At 48.0% G+C, this 14744-nt stretch overlaps 1 protein-coding gene across 4 annotated transcripts in view; it reads left to right on the top strand.

The window, feature by feature from the left end:
* The first annotated feature begins 2725 nt into the window (after positions 1 to 2725).
* Positions 2726 to 14744, top strand: part of ARHGEF12 (Rho guanine nucleotide exchange factor 12) — a 103105-nt gene continuing 91086 nt past the window's right edge. For 2 of the 4 annotated variants that reach the window (XM_037882415.2, XM_037882414.2), the window contains exon 1: positions 2726 to 3737. In XM_037882415.2, coding sequence (XP_037738343.1) covers positions 3706 to 3737 — 32 coding nt within the window. In that variant the 5' untranslated portion in view covers positions 2726 to 3705. Of the gene's footprint in view, positions 3738 to 8508; positions 8643 to 14744 lie in introns of those variants that run through there. The other 2 variants (XM_037882416.2, XM_037882417.1) reach the window with 2 other exon arrangements.

Raw genomic sequence — 14744 nt, 5'->3', positions numbered from 1 at the left:
TTGGGTGGACGCTTGGTACCAACAGGGGTGGGGATGAGGAGGAGTGGTGGGTACGTGGGGTTAGATGATACAGAACTCAGCTGCTGGGTTTATCGTTATTATTTATACAGTCTGTGCTACCAGACATTAACAATAGAGTTTAAACACAAACAGGACCAGGTGGGCAAACTGATGAGCAAATTTTAAACCTCTCCCCAAGCCTAGTATAGTCTATAAATGGTGGGGGGGGACCATACAAAGGTATGGCAGGGAAGCAGTAGTTTTAGGGATTCAAGAGATGGAGATGGTTTGGGGAACAAGCGAGGGACAGCCACGTCCATGGAAGTTTAAATGTGGGAATGGGCATTAGGGTTAATTTATGGCTTGATCCTGTTCCCTTTGATGTCAATGGGAGCAGGGTGAGGCCCTTAACTGGAATATTTGGTAGGGGGTGAGGGCGCATGGCGCCCTTCTGGTCTATCAGCAGCAGTAGGTTTTCTCCCCACCCACAGGAATAACTCCCAGTGAAACAATTGGAAAACCAAGCATCCAAGCAAGACCAGAGGGTACCACTCGAGCGCATCCAGTTTGCCCTCCTGTTTATCACAGGCCACTACCAGCCCCTGCACCCCCCCGCCCAGCAAGCCCGCAAACCAAAATAGCCCAAATTATTACACCACTCAGGCAACAATATTATTAGGTGCCATCTGCAGAAAACAGGAGGGCTCAAGGTGCAACCAAATCCCCTGCAAGGGCCGGGAATTGATTAAGTGAGATATACCCAGATGAGGGGTATTAGCACTGTGATGTGAAGCCACAAAAAGCTCTGGTAATTCCAGCATCCTATTACTGACACTCCCATTGTTACTTTGGTTCTGTGGGTACCCTCTTATTTTAGTTTATTTATTTACTTATCACACAACGGTTCTCCACTGCCACAGTTTCACACTTTACAGAGCATCAGCTACAGCAATAGACCCTCCCTGTCCCAAAGAGCTAATGAGCTGCATAAGACATGACAAGACAAAGCATAGGGTAGCTGCACAGAAAAGGAAGGGTGTGGGTGGAGAGAGATGGGGAAAGGAGGGATAGCTTGAGGAGATGTAGCTTATGGGAGCGCTTTGAAGGCAGTAAGAGAAATATTTTTAGCAAATGGTAATGCAGCTCACTGGAAGGAAATAGCTATTAATACTTAGCTCTTAGAAAAGGACAGAAAATCCACGTACTAGCTGAGAAGCCATCAAGGCAGCAATTTCCAATAGGGGTAATTGATTCAGGGTTCTCCAGTTTTGGAAACTCCCCCCCTCGACCCCCCGCCTTGAGACACCTTGGGGCCTGATTCTTCAGAGGTGCTGGGGACCTGCAGTGCCAACTCAACTCAGTGGGAGCAACATTAAAAATGGAGATTGAGAGCCTAACTTTAGGCATCTTTGCCTGAAAACTTTTCCTAAAAGTGGGAGGTGAAGGAGTTTTCCTAGGCACCCATCTCTCCCTCCCCACCCCGAAATTTTTTTACCAGGGAGTCAATCTTTTTGCCTTTATTAGGGATAAGGTGGGGCGGCTGTCTGCAGTGAATTAGAATGGTAAGATCCCAGCTCTTCAGTGGATGGGGGGCGGAGGAGAGGGAATCTCCCCTCTTCAGTGCATTTGGGAGGGGTGTGGAGAGGTTCTGGCTCTACAGTGCATGGGCGGGGGCGGGGGGGGGGGAATCCCTTTGCTTCAGTGCATTTGGATGGAGGGGTCCATATCTGCATATCATTGAGGCGGGGGATCCCCTCTCTTCAGTGCATTCAGTGTAGTGGTACCTTCTGGTCTTCATGCTATGCCTCAGTCTCCCATCCTTTCATTGGGCGTGCATTTAGGGGAGAAGATTCCTTCACTCCAGGGGTAGTCAATAGGTGGACCACGGGCCAAATCAGGACCGCCAGATGCTTTTGAATGGACCACGACATCTTTTATTTACTTATTATCATTACTGGTGGGTTTTTTATTATTATTTTCTCTGGAGTCTGGACCTTGACTCTACCTTGACCAGGAAATTTGCACCTTTGAGGACCCCTGCTTTATTGCATTGCGCTGGGGTGGAGGCATTACTTCTCTTCAGTGCCCTGGGGTGGTCAGTGGGTTTCCCTACGGGCACTGCCTTGCCGAGGGGGGTCCCTTCCCTTCAGTGCTTTAGGGATGGGGCAGGTCCTTCCAGTATTGTGCACTGGGGGCTCCCTCCTCCCCAGTCTGCTGGGGCGGCGGGGGGGGGGGGGGGGGGGCTTGGTATCCCCTGCAGTGTGTCTAAGGAGAAGCTCTTCTCTGCAGGGTACGGGGGGGGCATTCCCGGCCGTGTGCTGGGAGGGGGTCCCCCTGCTCTCTGGGGCGGTGTGTAGCTGGGGACTCCTTTTCGGGTCGCTTCACTCCCGGCGGAGGCGCCGCGCAGGGATCCACAAGGGGGGGGTGATGCGGTCCCAGAAGTAACACACACACACACACACACACACGCTCGCAAAGAGCCGCCGCAGCCCGGGGCGGGGGGGATCGGAACCGGCGTCGAACCGGACCCGAGCCGGGCCGGCTGCCGCGCGCCACCCGCCGGGCGCTGAGCGGGGCCGGGAGCCGCTGGAGCCGAGCCGGGCCAGGGACTAGCCGGGCGGAGCCGCGCCGCGCCGCCAGGACCGGGCTCCCGGGGCCCCCCGGCCGGCGGCGGACCGGGCCGGGCCGGGCCGGCGGCACCGAGCCGGGACCGGGAGCAGAGGCCCCGCCGGGCCGAAGCGGGCCGGGACCGCGCAGACCGGCCGCGGCCCCTGCAGGCCGCGGGGACAGACCCCGCTGGGACCGGGCGCCGGGCCCCCAGGGAGCGGACGGAGCCCCCCGCCCGAGGCCGGCAGGAGAGGCCCGGGCGGGCCAGGACCCCGGCGAGCGGCCCGGGCCCGGGCAGGGCTGCGGCGGCCCCCGCCCCGCAGGGGAAGCGGAGCGAGCCGGGCCCGGCTGGCGGGGATGGAGCCCTGAGAGCCGCGGGGGGGGCCACAGGCAGCCGCGGCCCGGGGGGGGGCATGGGCCCCGCTCTGCGCCCCCAGGAGGAGAGGGAGCCGCGGGCGCGGGGGGGCTGTGAGCCGCACCTCGGCGCCCCCCGATAGGGGACCCCGGCGCCCGGAGGGGGCACCCCGAGAGCGTGACGGGCCGCGGGGGCGCCGCCTGTAATCCCGTAAAGGGGGGTTGTGTCGGCTTCCCCACCGGGGAGGGTGTGTATAGGCACCCGCCCCCCAAATCCATAGGATTGCACACCCTGGTGTTTTGGGAGTGGAGCCCCGTCACCCCAAAGTAAACAGAGGAACAGATACCCCTGCTGGGCCCAGTTAGCAAAGCCCACTGAGGCTCAGATCAGGATCTCCCCCTAACCACGCTTTCCCCAGCATTTAAAGGTTTGGACGCTCTTGAGGATTTATCACGTTTGAAGATTTCTCTCTTCCTTTTGGGACATTTTTGCCCCCGGGAGAACTTGTGTGTGTTGTTGGATTGATTTTTTTTTTTTTTTTTGGTAAGAGTCCCTTTGATCTGGATATTCTGACTGAGCTAAGGTGTTTTTGAACTGAATTTGCCTTCTGTGAGTCTCTCTTCTGGAGCAAGGCTGGATCTTGAACACTGGTTTATGTGTGGGGGCAACGCATCTGGGGAGATCCCTGCAAGAATAGTAAAATGCAAATTGGATAAAAAGACGACTCCTTGCCCAGGGCTCCAATGAGTGGCACACAGTCCACAATCACGGACAGGTTAGTATGAAACAGGATTTTGTTAAACAAAAAACCCATTTCCCTGCTCCAAAGTTGGTTGCCTTCTTTTTGGATTTAGTGACAGCCTGAAAGGTTGAGGGGAGAGGGCTGGCAGGATCAGGAAAGTGGGGGTAAATTGATTTTGGAGTTGATAAATATTCTTGAGCAATTGAAATTAACTCATCTGGGTTAAGTTTGATATCAAAATATTTAAAACAGCTAATCCATATCTGTAGGAATTAGGGCATCTTCTTTCAGCCTCAGAGCTAGAGGGTTGAAGTACCCAAGGAAATCAGGTAAAATTAAGGGTTGGGGCTTCCTGGGAAGGGGATGTAATTTAGGCTACAAACATCTTGTGTATTAGGTGGGACTGTATACATATTTGTTCTTTATTGGGTCAGCAAGTTAGTCATTCAGGGAAAGGTCACTTCAGGTGAGGACAAGATCCATACCTGATTAACAGGTATGTCTGCCATATCATAGTGGTGTTTTCCAATTGTCTGCGTCAGGTGACTTCTTCATTCTCTTGGCTCTGTGTAAAACACCATTTTCCCTTCTGGCAGTTTTTGTACCTTTTCATTTTTATTGGGTTCTTCAGGGATGGGGACTGGAATGTTGCTCTCTGCTAGGAGAGCTTTGGATGATATAAAAGCCATCAGATAATTCCACACAAACTTTCCATATGCTTTGAGACAGTAGCGTGATGTGAAGGAAGGAGTGCATTTAAGTTGTATTTCCATTTCTAGGCAACCAGGGAAAATGTCTTCTGAGGTTTTCAGGCAAGATCATTTATTTTAGGGCATAGGGGTGTGTGCGCGTTTGGAAGCGATGACATAAGATGATAGTGGAACTGTGTGAGGTTTGGACCACTTGGGCCTTATGTGGGCTGTACATCAGCAGCTGAGACAGGAGCATGATTCACTGTTTCCAGTACCTGTGAGTAGCCTTGTAGATTCCAAAGGTGAGCAGAAGAGTGACTGAGCCTCATTCTCATGTGCATTAAGTCTTTTTACACTATTCTGGGAGTGTAAAGGGGCCTTAATGGGTGTTAAACTGCCTGAGTAGCATAAAGGGGCCTTGGTGTAAACAAGAATCAGGTCCACTATGTTCTGTTTATCATGTTTCTTTTCAGAATATTGAGGATTTGCAATGAATTTTTGCAATATTCATTTTTTCTGGTATGATAGGTGGGACTGTAACCACTATACTCTGAATGCTGGCTTGTTTTTCTTTTACAGAGCATGTGCATTAACACTGACATTTGTATGAGTGCTGTAATATACCATTTTCATACACAGCAAGGAGAGTTCTTTCATATTTAAAAGAAATGCATTCCCTAAAACAACTTAAAAGACATCATAGGGACAACTAGGTACTGGAACTAGGGTTTCCATCATATACAGGATTTACGGTTTGGTTCAATGACTCTCAGCACCCCCACTATTTAAAAAAAAAAAAAAAAAAAATTGTTCCAGCACCTCTGTAAGGACAGTAGGCTGTATTCAGTTGCTGTATGTGAAGGGGATACATGAAGGCAGTGGATTTGGTTGTTAATAAAACACAAAATATTTTCCCTTATTGCATTAGAACTGCCAGTACAAAAACATAAGCACTTCCACTTCCTGCTGTTTTGTAATGTCACAGGCATGTTCATGTGCAGTATTTAATTAAAAGCTTTGAATAAAAATATTAATGCTGGGAAAAGATGCTGGCTTGACAGCCCTGGAAACTAAAGCTTTCTGTAATGACAGAGTACAGCATGGGCAATGGCAGGTGTGAGGAGGCTTGTCCTTTGCCTTGCCACTGTGCCTCACCTCTGACCTGGAAGAACCCTTGGTCTAATGGTGAGAGGGTAATTCAGTCTTCATGGCCCATTTGTTCCTTGGCTGAGACAGTTGACAAAGTGCCAGATGTGACGGTGTGTTCTCGTGATGTGAACATCCGCTCACTAGGAATTGGAATGAGGCCACGCATTCATTCATGTATGGCACCAAACACCTTCAAATAGTGGCGTCTTTTTGGCCACCCCTGTCCTGGCAGCCTAGCAGTGAAAGGCTCTCTGTCCCATTAGGCTAAAAAAATTTATATTTCCTTTTTATGTCTTGCTACTAATCGTGGGAGTATAAAGCAGGTGCAACCTAAATGCAGGTTACTAGGCCTAAAGAATATAAAAGCATATTCCAGGTTCAACTCTCTCTGGTTGCCAGTGATGTATGTTAGCCTGGCTTTTACTCTTTCATGGAATGCCTTTTTAAAAGTTTAGACATCCACACGTGTGCCAAATAGAAACATGAACATAGCAGGGTGGGCAGTATGAGCCAACATCCTTCTCAGTTTGTGTCATGGGCCTTTTGCATAATGATAGATTCTTAAATACCTATTCGGGAAAAGATCTGCTGTCCATATGCATAATCTTTTTCACTCCCCCGCCCTCCCCAACCTATGTAGCAGAGACCACCTTGAACTTTATTTGTGATATCTGATTGACGTTCCTTTTGTGCAGGGTTACACGCAGGGTTACACGGCTGTCCTGCTCATAGCCCTTGCTGTTGATCTCATTTCTGGCACTAGTTTACAAGTTAGGACAAAGACGGGAATAGTCCGTTTCAGTGCTGCTCCAGTGACAACAGGCCAAATCACAAAACCAGACAGCCCTCTCCTTTTTCTCTTTGTCTCATAGCTCCTTCTGTTTAAGACTCTCAGAGGATTCTAGGTATCCCTGCAACTGAATCTGGGTCTGCCCAGGTATGCAATGCAGCCAATTCGTGTTGGCCCAGTTTGAGATGTTGGTCTCTCAAAATGCAGCAAGCAGTCAGCCCAGCTCTGTTTAATCAAAGGTGTTTTGCATCTTCAAGGTCTACTGTTATCTAGCCCACCAAAGTAGGAGTGTTTCCTACAGGACATTTTCTAGCATCTTTTCCCCCAGTGTGTAAATATCTCAAAACACTAGGCGTTGAGTTAAATGAATTTATAACAAATGCTGAGATTGGCCAGAGAGTTAACTCCTTATTTTCAAAGCTATCCCGAAAAGAAGATGGAAATATCTGGGTCATGTTAGGAATGAAGCCAGAGCATCTGTGCTATTGGACTACTGGAGAAGGAGGCAGCTGAAAGAATCCCTGTGTCAAACAGTACTTGGAGAGAGAATTTTGGGGATTTAATGACACAGAGCAGTGGTTTTCAAACTTTTTTTTCTGGCGACCTAGTTGAAGAAAATTGTTGATGACCACTGCCCAATGGAGCTGGGGATGAGGGGTTTGGGGTGTGGGAGGGGCTGAGGGTTGGGGTGAGAGCTGTGGGGTGGGGCTGGGCATGAGGGGTTCTGGGTGTGGGAGGGGGTCAGGGCTCTGAATTGGGGTGCAGGCTCTGGTGTGGGGCCAGGGATGAGGGTTTTGGGGTGCAGGAGGGGGCTCTGGGTTGGGGGGGCTCAGGGCTGGGGCAGGAGGTTGGGGGGCATGGCTCTGGGCTGGAGGTGCAGAATCTGGGGTGGGGCCGAGGTTGAGGGGTTTGCAGTGCAGGAAGGGGCTCTGGGTTTGGGGGGACTTAGGGCTGGGGCAGGGGATTGGGGCACGGACTTACCTCGGGCGGCTCCTGGTCAGCGGCACAGCAGGGGTGCTAAGGCAGGCTTTCTGCTTGTCCTGGCACCGTGGACCATGCTGAGCCCCGGAAGCGACCAGTAGCAGGTCTGGCTTCTAGGCGGAGGCATTCAAGCAGCTCCATGTGGCTCTCACCCACAGGCACTGCCCCCCACAGCTCCATGAGAGTGCGGAGCCAGTGCTCGGGGCGGGGGCAGCGCGTGGAGCCCCGTGGCCCTCCCCCGCCTAGGAGCCGGACCTGCTGCTGGCTGCTTCTGGGGCGCAGCGCGGTGTCAGAACAGGTAGGGACTAACCTGCCTTAGCTGGGCAGTACTGCCAACGGGACTTTTAATGGCCCATTCGGCAGTGCTGACCAGAGTCGCCACGACCCAATGCGTGACATTCCGTGACCCAGTACTGGGTCGTGATCCCCAGTTTGAAAACCACTGACAGAGAGGACATGCAAAGAGTGTTCAAAGATAGATCGGGGTAATGGAACCTTGTTTGTGCCCTAAATGACATCTCTTGGTGCGAGAAGGATTCAGATTCAGAAGCTTAAATACACCAAACAGCAAGGCTTCCCTCCCCTTCTTCTTTTGGGAGACAATTAAACAGCCTAGATCTTCTGTCTTTGTGATTGAATCCTGCCACCCGTTGGACTATAGGAAACAATTTCCCTTCACCCTTGGCGTTCACACCCTTCATCCTTGTAAATGATCATGCACCCTTCACTTAATAATCTCTTAACCAGGCTATACATATTTAGCTCTTTTAATGCTTTCCAGTCTTTCACTCTTTATTCAGTTCCTTGCTAGTTGCCACAGTTTTTCTGGTACTGAATGGTTTTGGCTTGATGATGTTCTGTTAGTGTTTCCAGCTGTCGGGTCTATCCTAGACTAAGATTAGGTGGTTACGCTGGCTTTAGACCTGTGGGTGTGTGTTTTGGGTTTCTTCCTTCTGTTTCTATCAGGACTGCACATGAGCATGCTTTCTCTCGTCAGAGTCCCTCTGACCCTGGCTAAACTCAAACAGGCTGGCTTTGGGCGTAGCTCTCTTGCCGTTTGTGGCTGGCGACACATGGCTGAGCAAGATAAGGGTTTTATTCTCCCTTGCAGGGACTGCTGGGACTGGGTTGAAACTCCGCAACTTGCAGGCTGTGATTGGTCACCTAATGATTATCTGAACCTGGTTGTAGCCTCTTATAAGGCTGCAGAAACGTTTGGATGCAGTAGTTTGTCCTTTTTTGTGACCCAGTTACTGTATTTTTCTTCCTGCAGCCGCTCCAGCCATATTGGAGCAAGGAGATTGCATGGTTACGTGTACTGTGCAGGTTTGTGTGGTTATTCAAGTACTGTAGCGAATGTAGATATTGTATAAGATGTGAGTGTCCGTCTTCCTAGGCAATTGCTGTCAAATGAGTTTTCATAGCCTGTGCTACCATAATTGTAAAATAAGATGGGGAGGGGGTAGAATTTACACATAATTACCCTTGTGAGGCTTTTAATTGCTGATTTTTTTTTTTTTCTCATCGCTTGATATTAAAGTAAACCTTAATTGTTTCTAATCCGCTTAAATGTGCTTCCCCTCTCTGAGTGTTTCAATGTCCCCTTGGTAATTGGGACATCTCTTAGCCGAATCGTGGCTAAATAACCCCTTCTCCTCTTTCTCTATGAAATTCAGGGCTTTCTCTGCAACAGTGTTACTGAATAGCTAGCTACACTTACAATTTGAGCAGTGTGTTCATTTCATTTTTTTTTTTTTTCAACGTTCTCCTTTAAATCTAGTACTCCCGCAAGATAGGTGTCATTGAAGCCTTCCTTCTTAGTTATAGAGTGGCCAGTTGCATACAGACATCAGTGCAAGCTTTCTTGTGTTGTCCAGTATTGTCTCCGTTTCATTTTGAGTATGAGGTGACAGTCTCTGTGCTTGCTTATTGTATTCTGTAGTTTTATTGAAGCTGTCGGGATAGGGTGCCAGTCGTGATGTGTACTGTTGGCTTGGGGGTAGACAGGAACCACAATGTCTTTTGATAAAGAGGCTGAAAGTGAGGTGAGCTTGGCTTTTTTTTTTTCTCTCTCCTCCCCCCCCCCAGTTTTAATAGAGCTGGGAACATCTATTGTGATTATTTGTCTGGAGGCAGGAATAGCAGGCAGTGTGTTAGCCAAAGATGTATAATTCTCTCTGTGAGTAACTCCTATTGTGACATAAATTAATGCTGCTTAGGGAGGTCTGAATAGCTCTGGACCTGCATTGTGATGTAAAGCTTTCCCCTTCTTGATCTCCTCCTCTTTGCATCCAGCCCAGGTCTGCAGGAAGCAGGACCTGGAACACTGACCAGACCCCTTCTGGCCAGAGGTAGATACGAAAGACTTGAAGGGTGATAGAACTATCATTCATGTCCAGAGAAGCCCAGCCCCACACCCGGCTGCTGTGATTCCTGCCAGGTGAAGTCCTTGGACCCTGCTAGGGGGCTCTAGCTAATAGTGTGGAATAAATGTGAAACTCCTCATGGCCTATGGAAGACAGAGGAACTCTTTCACTTTTCCACACCCATCTCATCTCGTCTAAAAAGATTTGTATGCTGCTTTTATCACTATAGTATTTGAGTGCCTTCCAGCAGTGCATCAGATGACATGACCTATCATGTATGGTTCATTTTCTCTCTCTCTCAGAATTCTCCCCCTGGGGAGAGGATATGTGCAGTGGAGTGTTTTTTGTTTTGTTAAGGGTTGTTTTTTTTTTTTTTAAATGTCCGCTCTGCTCTGACTGTATTAGAGAAGCAGGAAGAAGGAGTGTACCTTGCACTTGGAGCAGAAGATGGTGAGGTTTTGTGAGAGTCCTCAACTCCTGTGGGATTTCATTCTACAATGGCAGACCAGCCCCCGAGAAAGCTCTTTCTCCTGCACAGATGAACTTTACCCATATGGTATAATGTTCCATTGTGCCTGTGGAGTGGAGTTGTTGACCATGATCTTCATTCCAGAGCTTTTAGTCATGCTGGGCTCAATCTTTTAGTTATGCTGGGCTCAAGCCATTGAGCACTTGGAAGGTAAGAACTAGACCTTGAACTTGACTCAGTGTTCTGTGAGAAGCCAGTGGAGAAACTGGTGGGCAGGTTTGATGTTCTTGCAATAGCTTAAGTTGCTGGGGAAGTTTGCTGCAGAATTCTTTACTAGCTGGAGTTTCCTAAGGGCTGATGGCTTCATGCCCATCTGTGTCCTCGAGTCTTCTGAATGTTTCAGGATGTGGGGTCCACAACTCTACCCTCACTTCAGCCTACTTTTTATGGGTCCTCCTGTTCAGTGTGGTGCTCTGGTGCCTGTTTCTGCAGCTGCTCATCGCATTCCCAAACAGAATTAGAGTGGGACTGACAGGATTCTGGACCGTTTCACTGCTATCAACAATGTTCGTAGTAGCATCATTGGAGCTGTGACAGGTTTCCACGCCGTAAAAAACCAAAACCATCAGCACAGTTGACACTAAATGGACACTCTACTAATAGCATCAGGAGAAAGGCCATGGTTTACCTTGGTAATAGGGACTGATTTCCCCACTCATACCTTAAGGTGTGGCTCTTTCGGGTTAGAGGGCAAATACATTGGCAGGGCTGTTTCAAGAATAAGTTTGAACTTCTGCTGCAGATGGTGTTAGGGCTCTGTGCCTAAAAAGACTTCGCTCTCGAGGGCTGTCAAGTCATTACCTTTCACCAGCACTAAATTCTTAACATCAAGAAGGATTATACTGGTGTATCCTCTTTGCGCTTCTAGATTCGGGAACATAATGCAGTTGACATATATTGCATGGTGATATGTAACTTAAGTTTGTTACGTTGATCATTTTCTCATCAGTGAGTTTCTTGTAGCAGCCTCTCATTAGTATTGCTAAAAATTAGGGAGCTTTACTCCTAGTTAAGGCCGTGTAATAAAGCCATTGTATAAACATGTCTACACTAGGACTGTAGTGTCCTTGTATAGACACTCACTACAGTGACGGAGGGAGTTTTTCTGTTGCTGTAGGGATTCCACCTTCCACGGCAATGGTAGCTAGGTTGATGGAAGCTGCATCTGCACTGGGGGTTAGGTCGGCATAGCTATGGCGCACTGGGATATGGATATTTCACATCCCTGAGCACTGCCGTTGTGTTGACCTAACTCTTACAAGTAGACCAGGCACCCCCACATTATCTATTTTGCAAGGTCTGGGTTTATGTATGTAAGAGAAGCCAGTAAGAATTCAGAGAGACAAACCCTTTCTTCAAGCCAGGTCCGCAATTCTGCATGTATTGACACTCTACAATCCTGCCATGGAAATAACCATTAGGCTTTAAAAATGTATATCCAATTTAAAATCTCACTTTAACAAAACTAAGGCCCTTAATTATTCCGAAGACTGAATGCAGATATTGTCTCCGCACAGAATAGCGGGCTGAAAATGAGGAGGAGAGGGAAGGGATGCAAGGCTTTTTATAAGTGAAACAAGAAAGGGATATAAAGCATATAGAGCTGTAATAAATAATTAAAAGGGGGGGCGGGAAGGCATAAAATGCAAAACAGGCCACCAAGAGGTATAGAAATCAAGCAACAGGCTTAAAACAGAAGAGCAAATAAAGAAAAAGGCAGGAAGAGACAGTTTGTTTTAATTTTGTGTTTGTGTTTAAACAAAAACAAAACCATGTATATTTTTAAAACAAGCATGGCAGGAAAAGGCATTGTCTTTAGTTTACATTTAAATGTAAACACAATTATAAATAGTGAAACCAAAACAAACAGTATTGAACACAAACTGTGGAGTAAACAAAATGTGTGCCAAACATCCCCACTTCTGTCCTTTCTTTTTGTGCTGCATCCCTTTCCCCCACCCTTTGCCTGTCTGTATTTTGTCTGTTTGGTCTATACGCCCATTTGGCAGGAACCTGGTCGTCTTGCATATCTGTGCAGCTCATCTAGCAATGTTTGACCCTATGTACATGATGTTGCATCTTTCGTTTGTTGGCAAACTCTTAAATTGTCCACTGAGCTATTTTGAGCTTTGCTTTGGGATCCTTTAACTTTTGGGTTCATCAGTGTAAATTAGACTGAATTAAGAAAGTCACTCTCCAAAACTGAGACCGTGAATGACCAGTGTTGTCCTTGCGCTGAGTACCCAAGCTGGAAGATTTCAGAGTCGCAGCCACTTTAGTCTGTATCTGTAAAAAGAAAAGGAGAACTTGTGGCACCTTAAAGACTAACAAATTTATTTGAGCATAAGCTTTTCTGAGCTACAGCTCACTTCATCAGATGCATACCTGGAAGAGGCATTGATTTATTGCAGGTTGGCTCCCACACATTAGCGACAGTTCAAGTTCTAATCTAGCTCTGGGTAATCTCATCTATCAGGATCATTATTGCTTGTTAATTATGTGTTGTCAAGTGTCCTGCTGATGGCTGAAGTGTTGCTCAGTCTGTCAGAAACAGTGTCCGCTGTGTGAGACTGTGGATTGCAACAGGATGCGGTGACTTGGGAGATGCACTTTGAGCCTCTACATTTGTTTAAACAACTCAGCAAAATTATGGCTTCTATGGTCTGAACTCTCTGGCAATGTAGAAGATGTGGCATGAAGTGCGAGGTGTGAATTAACAAAAAGGGCCTGCCTTGGTGCAGATAATGAGGCTGCAGGATTTGTGCTAGCTGCCAAAGGGAGAATCTCAGGACGATGGAGTGTCTAGCCTGCTTAAACCCACATGAACAAAGTGTAGTTTTGCTGGGGCTGGACATTTGAGTTGGTTTAATTGGCTTCTGAGCTCTTCAAGTGTGTGCTTCAGACTTTAAGAAATAGATGGGGGAAATTTGACTCTTCTTATCTGAGTAATGTTTCTCTTTGAAGCTGTGTGCACCAGTCCAGCTAACAAAGTTCCTGTTTATCTATGAAACTGATCTCAAGTTCGTCTGTAGGCGCTGAGTCCTGTGATACTTGTGATATTGCAGGCAGTCACATGCCAGAGCACTTGGGTGACTTCCCAGTGTAGAGAGACAGAAGCCTGTGGCCTGTGAGGAGTTAGGTATGCTTTCATGGAATTTTGAACAATTCCATAGTGGCTGGAAGGGGGTTGGAAGGCATGAACTGACCTAAGGCAGTGTTTCCCAGCCTGGAGGGAGGTGGCCAGATCTCACTGATGGAGCACTAGACCGATTCAGGAGGGGCACATTGCAAGGTAAAAACCCTGAGGAGTCCTTGTGGCACCTTAGAGATTAACAGATTTATTTGGGCATTAGCTTTCTTGGGCTAGAACCCACTTAAGGTGCAGGATCTTCAATCTGGTGGCACCCACCTGCAGGCATATGCTGCAACCTGCTGGTCCATATAAAGTGTCAGGTGGCTCCTTGCAAGTCTTCTCTTCCTGCTGCGATTGTGCTCCCTAATGTAGCTGGTTGGCAACTGCTCCTGCATGTTCTGGGTTGAAGGCTCAGACCAAGTGTCTTTTCTCTGCGCTCCTGTAATGCAGAGGCACCAGTAGATGTCCTGTCCCATGCCCAACAACACGTAACCTTCTGATGAATGGGGAAGGAGATTGCGCTAACCTTCTCCTTTCCTCCTTTCTGGTGGCTTCAAAGGGAAAAAAAAAAAGAAAAGCAAAAGAAGAACAAGAAAAAGCTGGAGTAGGTGAGATAACAATGAAAACAGATAGGAAATGAGTGAGAGAGAACTTAAACAGGAGACAACCACAGGATATCGGAGGGGCTGCCCTTATGCCATTCCCAACAGCAGGCTCTAACTAAAAAAGGTGAGAACCATTAATCTAAGGTAAGGGAGAATTTGCTGGAGCATGACATTCCTTTCAGGTTCACAACATTCAGCTGTGCTTTTCAGCAACACCATGGTGGTATATGGATGCCTGTTTGAAAAGTGGGGGTAGATATTCATGCCCAAAGGGGCTGCATGGCGGTGTTGAGAACAGTCAGTCCCTTCTGGGAGTGGTTGTGTTTTGTGTTTTTTCCGTTTGCCCTGGCTTAAGCGGGTGCATGGGGACACTTGGGCATTGTTGGTATTAAATACTTTCTTGTGTTGTACATTGGTTTTCAAGGTCAGTCTGTTTAGTAACATGGTCCTGACTGGCCTGTGTAGACAGGGGAAAACTTGTTGGAGATTTTTGTTGGCTCCAGAGACCAAATTCACCAATGGCTTCTCTAGGATTTACACCTACTTATACCTGGGCTGAATTGTTGCTTAACTCAAAACATTGTCAGCCATTCTCTTCCCTCCTTCTGCTCCAAGCTGGGCAGCCATGTTACCAGGAATTTTTCTGTGTAGATGGGGCCTTAATGGCTGCTTTCTGGAAGAAAAGTGGTGAGGGAAGGATATGTTCCACTGGAAACTGAAGGAGGTGTATGGAAGAACCAATGTGATGTCAATAGTGAACAGGACAATGAGAGAGCTCATCTGCTGAAGCATCTG

The sequence above is a fragment of the Chelonia mydas genome, chromosome 22 (genome assembly GCF_015237465.2).
Source record: "Chelonia mydas isolate rCheMyd1 chromosome 22, rCheMyd1.pri.v2, whole genome shotgun sequence".
Taxonomy (NCBI): Eukaryota; Metazoa; Chordata; order Testudines; family Cheloniidae; genus Chelonia; species Chelonia mydas.
This window is presented reverse-complemented; position numbering and strand designations above follow the sequence as displayed.